Consider the following 9017-nt stretch of genomic DNA (forward strand, 5'->3'; position numbering starts at 1 on the left):
ATTAACTCAAACCTGTCACGTCCAGTGGTGACAGTAACGGAGTAAATTTACTTGAGTACTGTACTTAAGTACACATCCAGAGGATTTGTACTTTACTTGAGTATTAGATTTCTTTGGTACTTATTACTCTTACTTGAATACATTTCCAAGACAAATATTTGTACTGGAGTTAATTTCTAGGAAGGCTGAAAAGTACTGGTTACTTTCAGGTCTTTTTCTAAAATCCTATTGGACACCAGCTGTGTTTGTCAGAGAAGGAAACCCTAACCCCTAGAAGCAGCACATCAGTGCAGCTGCTTTCAAAGAGTTCATTCTCAGAAACAAGAGTTAAAAGCTCCTTACATTCATTTAGAAACAATTAGAGTCATTCATTGATGTGGAGAATAAGACATTTACTCTGACTCTTATTTTTAGTTAAAGTACATTTAGAAGCATGTACTTTTGGATACTTAAGAACCTTTAAAAGCAAGTACTTCTTTACTCTTACTGGAGCAACATGTCGACTGAGCTACTTGTAACGGAGTACATTTTGACCAGTAGTATTTGTACTCTTACTCAAGTACTGGGGTGGAGTACTCTGTCCATCTCTGGTCACGTCATGATTAAAGTTGATAGTACAAACACAAATTTTATCCACGTATTAATGAGTAGAATCATTCTTATATCATTTATTTCCTTCATACCCAGGGGGCAAAGCAAAAAAAACAAACAGACAGACAGGGAGCGTTGTAAAAGGTTTGACAGCAGAAATGATCTCTAGGAACTTGAAGGATTAAAACCTGAATGGACAACCCAGTCAACTAGCTGCTGGAAAGCTACAGGGGCCAAAACCCCTTTCTGGGGTCATTCTGCTGGCGAAATTATGCAAAAATGTAGGTACTACAATGGCATAAATACTCATACAACTATACGATTTGGCAGAGAGTATATAGGGGAAGGCATGAAAAAAAAGATTCTGGAGTTTGTTGCAACTCGATTTTAAGATATCTCTTTAAATTCATTACATAAGGCTAAAGTTTTTAAAGCTTTGGAGTTTTTGCAAAAATTAAGTGTGTCCAGATATGATTTAAGTAAGAGATGAAGATAAAAAAAAGTTGGGTTTTTGTTTTGTAAATTTGCTGGTGTGTATATGGAATTTTGCTAAAGGTTGATAATAAATAATTTCTTTGTGGGTATTTTCTTATCAAAAAGACCAAATAAAATAAATTCAATTTTGATTTTAAACCAGGCTTTATATCATTAATTCCCTTCACTTTGTCGCTACGCAGCACCGAGCTGATCGGGGGGTGATTGGTTCTGTCTGGGCTGAGGCGGAGCTGCTGGCTGATGTAGCAACATGCTAACAAACATGCTAACAGACTGACCGGGGAGCTGTGTTTCTGTGTTTCTACTCTCTACATAGGACTATTGGGTGAATTAAGCGCTGATTCTCTACACGGTGGGTTTTATTTATCTGATCTGGTTCATCAGCCAATCACTGCTCTGACTGGTGGCTTCAACTTCCGCTGTGTTAGCCGCGTTAGCCGAGCTAGCTTAGCATCCTCATGCATGGGAGTCACGCTGCTGCTGCAGCTGCATGGGAGTCATGCTGCTGCTGCTGCAGCTGCAGGGGAGGAAACTCACTAAACAGTCTGTCACTGTGACTGTCTTTGGAGATATTGTGATATTTTGCCTCTTAAACATGTCTTCTTTCAAACTAGTGGCAATAAAACGCCAATAACACACAATTAGTTGTTTATTTTACTTCATTTTGCCTGATTGCGTCAGAAATTCCTCATAAATTCGCTAAAAGTTGGTGTAGTTGTGTTCATCTCATATGAATAACTTCATGCTGTGTTGTTCAGTGATCAGTCATGTGTTTAGGATGTCTATTGCTAATGGTTTGATTAGGTGTTGTGTTTGTAAATAGCAGTTTCAGATAAAAATGCATGGGATTTCACAATACACAACTTTAAGGCAGGTTTCTCTCAAAAAGGAGTTTTTGAGATATGAAATACCCATTTCCGTAGTACCTACACTCACCAAACTGTCCACATGTCTTCCTCTCTATATCCTGCTTCTTTTGACAGAAGGGTTTGTTGATATGTCATTCATAGCTGGGTTTAAAGTACATTTTATACAACTTTTTTTAATGACTGTAGATGGTATTTCCTGATGTATGGACGTAGCCACAATCCCTTCTGTAAAAAGTTTCTTGAGGAATGTATCAACAAAATGAAACTGAGCTTTTGAATCTGGCATCATCCAATGTTGGTGATTCTGTTCTTGGCGGTATATGCAAATTATGCACATATTTGATGAGTTAGCGCCTCATTTGCATATATAAACATAAAATTCAGAAGACTTAGTTGCAATACATTTTTTCTTAGTTTTTATGTACATAACAAACTGGGAAAGTTTCATAGTGATATCTATTCAAATATTTATATTTTTTCCTATTCACCGAGGCTGTCTTGTTTGTGTACCACATTACACATACATAGGGTTGCAAAGGGGCATTGAAATTTCTAGTAAATTTCCGGAAACTTTCCATGGGAATTATGGGAATTTATGGGAATTATGGGAATTAACTAGAAATTGGGGGTAATTTAAACAAGCTGTATCATATCCAAACATATGTAAGTATTTTGTTTTGTCATAAGCAGACATCTGTGCAAAATAATACAATTAAAAGGACTTCAGTTCAGTTCTTTTACTGGACAACAAAAACATGATGAATGTTGAGCATGTGCATATAGGGGGCGTGGCCTCAGCAGCCCTGCAGTAAGCAGTAAGCAGTGTGCTGTGTGCATGTGATGGAGGAATAGCAGAGATATTCAAGTGTACCTACATTAAACCTGGTTGTTTTAGCCAAGATTATGCTACAATATATTTTCTCCAACTATATATATTTACTCTGTGTGTGTGTGTGTGTGTGTGTGTGTGTGTGTGTGTGTGTGTGTGTGTGTGTGTGTGTGTGTAGCCATGCTGCCCCTGAAGGAGAAGGACCGGCCGGTGGTCCAGAAGCTGCTGTCTGCCGGCTGCTGCTCCCGCTGCATCCTCCGCTTCTGCTGCGTCCGAGTCCAGGCCGCCTACAGACGACCGCCACAGGTCGGACCCACATGATGATGATGATGATGATGATGATGATGATGATTATTTAGGGCTGGGACGATATGGATGGCGATTTGATTTAAATTGTGATTCTACGATATTGCCGATTCTCTCGATTTTTAACATTTATCTGCACACAAATACTGTAGGAGCCTATAAATGAACATACTCCATTATAAAGTGAACTTAAACCCTTTTCAAAACCTGGACTCTCTGTATGTAAAAAAGGCGAACAAATGCACATTGCACAATATTTAAAGGTACAGTATGTAAGAAATCTAAAGCAGTTGTAAAATCCTCTTAAAGGGACAACGAGGAGTTTCTATTCGGTTATAAAAAAGTCTCACGTTAATGTGGATGAATCTCCGCTACCCACACTTGTTAATGGGCCCATTTTCGATAAATATATCGTTCTGTCTCTATCGTTATTTTGTTATTATTAGTGGTGGCGGAAGTGCTGGTCGAGCCGACCAGCGTTTTTTACTTTCGGTTTCGCAACGAGTCATGAGAATAACGCAGCTGAATCGCCGTTTATGGTCGGAACTACGCCGGTATGTAAACCTCTTTGAACCTCTGACTTTAATTATTGATGAATGAAAACATGAGTCGGTCTTGCGCCGGTCAAAGAATTTTACGGTGCGCGCGGAGGCTCATAAATGTAGTGTGAAAACGCTTCGCTTTTCCAAAACTCCTCGTTGTCCCTTTAATATGTCACAGAGACTCAGGAATAATGTTCATATAACATGATGAACTCACCAACAACAACAGTACAACCAGAGTATTCGCATTCAAAAAAACGAGATCGCTGTGTTTTGAATTTGACAGCAGTAACCGTTTTTGGCCACATTCTTACATATGGCACCTTTAAAAAAAAAAAAAAAATCAAAGAAAAATCGATTTTTGAAAAAAAAATCAATTTAAAAATCGCCATAGAAGATATCGCGATATTTATGTGAATCGATTTTTTTCTCCCACCCCTAATGATGATGCGTTCAGGGTCAACTCGGTCCACCGGCCGCTCTCCGACCGTTACCCATGATGCTTTGTGTCTCAACAGGAAACACTGAAGGAACTTAAAGCTTTCATCGGCCCCAGTGAAAACACTGAGGCTCCAGACGCAGCAGCAGAGTCCACAGGAGGAAACTACAGTTCCCATGATGCACCTGGACCAGAGGCTCCTCCTAAGAAGGAGGAGGAGCAGCAGGAGAAGGAGGAGCAGGAGGAGGAGCCGCCGAGTAAACGAGTCAAAGTGGAGGAGCAGAGTGTGTGTGTGGTGTGTTTAGGGATTCTGCAGGAGTTCTGTGGCCCAACGCAGGCGATGAAGGTGAGAGGAGGAGGAGAGAGGAGGAGGAGGAGGGAGAGGAGGAGGGAGGGGGGGGGGGAGAGGAGGGGGGAGGAGGGGGAGGAGGAGGAGGAGAGGGGGAGGAGGAGGAGGAGGAAGGAGGAGAGGGAGGAGGAGGAGGAGGGGAGGAAGGAGGGAGAGAGGGAGGGAGAGAGGAGGAGGTAAAAGAGAAGGAGGAGAAGAGAAGAGGTGGATGAGGGGGAGAGAGGAAATTAAATAAGTCTATATTTTAAGCTTGTTTGTAGCAGGGGTGAGTAGATAATGTTTGAAATTTGAATTTTGGGTGAACTATCCCTTTAATATATTGTGTGTTACGCCAGCCAATAGGGAGACAGCGAGACCGTGGCCAATCACGTGACGGATGCCGCTTTGGGTGCCTTTGTTTTCTTTTTTTAGCGCTCCGTAGGGGCGGGTAGCCGATATGATCTGTTTGTAAAACCCTTTCTCTCAAAATACACCAATTAGCCATATTAGCTATTTGAATCATCACCTATTTAAGACGCCAGCATATTTATGTATAATTTATTTCATACGTAATCCCTAAAAAGAGTGTTTAGATGGGTTTTTTTTTATCCGATGTTAGCGGGCTATATATTATATAGTAAAAATTCTGCATGAGAAGTGTGGCAGTGATGAAATTGTTGTGTGCAAGAAGGAGAAATGTGAGCACAGACATGTGATTTTTGAGTTCGAGCACACATATTGAAAGAAAGCAGCAGACATTTTAAGTGCGAGCACAAGATGTGAACATGAGGAGAAAAAATCTGAGCACGGGAAGGAGCTGTGTCACTGAAAAGGAATGAAATCTTTCTCTCAAACTGAAAATCTCTGCTCTTGATTAAAGATAGGATCATTCTTCCATAGAAACAGCTGTTCCTCAGTGTGTGTGTGTGTGTGTGTGTGTGTGTGTGTGTGTGTGTGTGTGTGTGTGTGTGTGTGTGTGTGTGTGTGTGTGTGTGTGTGTGTGTGTGTGTGTGTGTGTGTGTGTGTGTGTGTGTGTGTGTGTGTGTTTCCACAGATCGCTGACACCGTGAAGGCAAAAAAGTACGAGTTCGATTCCCTGGTGCTGTCGGTGTCTCTGCCGCCTCAGCTGTGTGTCCGCGAGGTCGGTGTGTGTGTTCTGTCAATCATCTTTCCTGTTCATTTTGTTTTATTGAATGAATTTTACAAAACCAACAAGGTATACGTTCATGTGTAACAGCACATCAAAAAGTACAAAGGGACAGTACAATAATACAGTACTTTATAAAATATAGCTTGAAAATAATAAAATAATAATACTAGTAGTAAGATGAATAAATAAATAAAGATAAGTCAGAGATGGGTACAACAAGGATGAAAAATACGATAAGATACATAAAATAAAATATTAATAATAATAATTTAAAAAAAGAAAAAAAATAGACATTAATAAAGGGTTAGTCAGAGGTTTCGGGGAAATACTTTTCATAATTGTCCAGTAATGTATTGCTTTTTTTGTTATTGATCAAATAGAGAGATTTAAACAGAGAGTTTAGTTCAAGTAAAAAAGGAGCAAATTTAGGTACAGAATTAGAACATTTTTGTTTGTGAATAAAGAATTTTGCGTAAAGAATGATAAAATTCATCAGGTGTTCAAGAGTGCGATCTTCTGGATTAACGTAGTAGTAACAAATGAATCATCTTTCCTGTTCATTGATAAATCGTCTGATCTGTGATGTCATAATGTGTGTGTGTGTGTTGCTGCAGTTCTCCTGTTGGCTCCACGTCAAGAAGGAAGTCAGGTAAACCAATCAACCAATCAACCAATCAACCAATCAATCAATCAATCAATCAATCAATCAATCAGTGGATCAATTGACCCCTTGCACGTGACGTCACGTTCCACTCGCGATAGCTCCGGACGCCATGATGGACGGCAAAAGAACAGTGAACGTCAATGTAATTCAATGGGCGCGTTATAGTTTTGTGACATACCGGGGTTGTAGGGTTTCCCTCCTTTTCCACTGAGCTGGTTCCAGTGCTGGTTCGGAGCCAGAGCCTGACTAGCACCGGTTCTTTGCTTTTCCACCGCTTAAAAACCGGTTATTGGTTCTTAAAACTGGTCTGAAGCACCAACTCCTTGCTGGTCTAGAGCTAAGAACCGGGGGCTGGCCACTGGCAGCGGGGTTACATGAACAACAGGACCAGTGTGAAGATATACAGACACGTTATCGATGCCATTATAAGTTAGTTTATCTACAGTGTATAGTCGATGTAAACACAGTTGAAGCTAACTAGCTGAGCTACATGCTGTGGCTAACAACAGCTAACGCTCGTATTAAACATAGCACCGTCACAACGTAGTTGCCGCCGGCGGATCGCGGCGATTACAACGAAGACGGCTTCCTGTTTTCTTTTATTTGTCAGCCGGGTTTAATCAGAGAATGATCACTAATTATACAGACGTCGGGTCAGGTCTTCAACACCCACGGGTCGGACCAGGTTTTAACTTCCAGGTCCGTTAACTGTAGTTAGCAGCAGCAAAGACAGCAGCAGCTGCTGTATGGGGAGTGTGGCACTGACTGACGTTATGGCTCCTTAGCAGTGGAAAAAGCACAGAAAACTGAGATATTCTACGGTGAATAACAAAAAAACAAACTGAATATTGCAACGGATGAGTAGATATTCTATTTTAAATAAGTGATAATGCTGTGAGGTTGTAGTGTGAAGTGATCGAGCCACATTGTTGGACGGCACCCATACACAGTACATTATCACTGAGCACTTTCTGCCGTCCGTCATGGCGTCGCCTCTCGCGTCACGTTCTAATTGTGACGTAGCTGCAAGGGGTCAATAGAGTGTTGTGTAGTGTAGTGTAGTCACGTGTGTGTGTGTGTGTCCTCAGAGAGAAGAGCCAGGTGCTGGATAAGGATGATGTCATCCAGGTGAAGGAGGCCTTCAAGTGGATCATGCAGGGGCTGGTCGCCAAGGAGCTGGGGGGCGTCGCCGTGGTGACCAAGGTAGGTGGGAGGAGCCACGATGACACACACACACACACACACACACACACACACACACACACACACACACACACACACACACACACACACACACAGAGGAGGAGCTAACAGTGTGTGTGTGTGTGTGTTTGCAGAGTGCGTTCGAGGTCGGCGTGGAGTTCACACACTCGGCCTCAGACTCAGACTGTCACTTCCTGTGAGTATCTTTTTTCTTTTTTCTTTTTAGAAACTTTATTAAGTCATCATGGTGCAATACAATTCAATACACCAACAGAACATCGCCAGGGGGTTTCAGTACAGACAATACAATGCAGAGACAAGCTTTCATACAAAAACATTGTAAAGGTGTGAGTATCAACACACTGGTTTCTACTTCCTGGTTGACCTTTGACCTCACACACCTCCTCTTCTTCCTCCTTCTTCCTCCTCCTCCTCCTCCTCTCTCCTCCTCCTTCCTCCTAATCTTCTTCCTCCTCCTCCTCCTCCTCCTCCTCCTCCTCCTCCTCTCTCCTCCTCCTTCCTCCTAATCTTCTTCCTCCTCCTCCTCCTCCTCCTCCTCCTCCTCCTCCTCCTCCTCCTCCTCCTCCTCCTCCTCCTCCTCTACCTCTCCTCCTCCTCTCTCCTCCTCCTCCTCCTCCTCTCTCCTCCTCCTTCCTCCTAATCTTCTTCCTCCTCCTCCTCCTCCTCCTCCTCCTCCTCCTCCTCCTCCTCCTCTACCTCTCCTCCTCCTCTCTCCTCCTCCTCTTCCTCCTCTCTCCTCCTCCTTCCTCCTCTTCCTTTCCCTCCTCTTCTCTCCTCCTCTCCCTCTCTTCCTCCTCCTCTCTCCTCCTCCTCTCTCCTCCTCCTCCTCCTCCTCCTCCTCAGAGCCTCCACGTGTCCCGACTGCTTCAAACCCACCAAGAACAAACAGGTGAGGACGTTCTTCATCTTCATCTTCTTCATCATCATCATCATGTGTGTGTGAGGTGACGGTGACCTGTGTGTGTGTGTGTGTGTGTGTGTGTGTGTGTGTGTGTGTTCCTGTGTGTGTGTGTGTGTGTGTGTGTGTGTGTGTGTGTGTGTGTGTGTGTGTGTGTGTGTGTGTTCCTGTGTGTGTGTGTGTGTGTGTGTGTGTGTGTGTGTGTGTGTGTGTGTGTGTGTGTGTGTGTGTGTGTCTCTCTGTGTGTGTGTGTGTGTGTGTGTGTGTGTGTGTCTCTGTGTGTGTCTCTGTGTGTGTGTGTGTGTGTGTGTGTGTGTGTGTGTGTCTCTCTCTGTGTGTGTGTGTGTGTGTGTGTGTGTGTGTGTCTCTCTGTGTGTGTGTGTGTGTGTGTGTGTGTGTGTGTGTAGTCGGTGTTCACCAGGATGGCCGTGGTCAAAGCTCTGGAGAACGTCAGTGAAGAGAAGTTCCTCAGGTCAGTAACACCTGGTGTTGCTAAAATGCATTAAAATCCAAATATAGAAACACAGTATTTCAATTTAATGTTTTTAGAAGAAAGTATTTTTTTTTTGGCCTTTCACGCCTTTATCTGATAGGACAGTTGAGAGACACAGGAAATGGGAGCAAAGACGGTTTATAAACCAAGACCCCCCATGACGAGTCAGCTTCCTGTATGCATGGAGAC

General features: G+C 42.8%; 1 protein-coding gene across 2 annotated transcripts in view; it reads left to right on the plus strand.

Moving 5' to 3' along the window:
• Positions 1–1305: 1305 nt before the first annotated feature.
• pus10 (pseudouridine synthase 10) overlaps positions 1306–9017 on the plus strand; it is a 23367-nt gene continuing 15655 nt past the window's right edge. For both annotated transcript variants that reach the window (XM_083974402.1, XM_083974401.1), the window contains exons 1-9: positions 1306–1438; positions 2963–3090; positions 4151–4417; positions 5454–5540; positions 6164–6198; positions 7302–7416; positions 7551–7612; positions 8281–8326; positions 8743–8807. In XM_083974402.1, the coding sequence (XP_083830528.1) occupies positions 2965–3090; positions 4151–4417; positions 5454–5540; positions 6164–6198; positions 7302–7416; positions 7551–7612; positions 8281–8326; positions 8743–8807 (803 nt within the window). In that variant the 5' untranslated portion in view covers positions 1306–1438; positions 2963–2964. The remainder of the gene's footprint in view (positions 1439–2962; positions 3091–4150; positions 4418–5453; positions 5541–6163; positions 6199–7301; positions 7417–7550; positions 7613–8280; positions 8327–8742; positions 8808–9017) is intronic.

The sequence above is a fragment of the Trachurus trachurus genome, assembly GCF_905171665.1.
Source record: "Trachurus trachurus genome assembly, chromosome: 1".
Classification (NCBI taxonomy): Eukaryota; Metazoa; Chordata; class Actinopteri; order Carangiformes; family Carangidae; genus Trachurus; species Trachurus trachurus.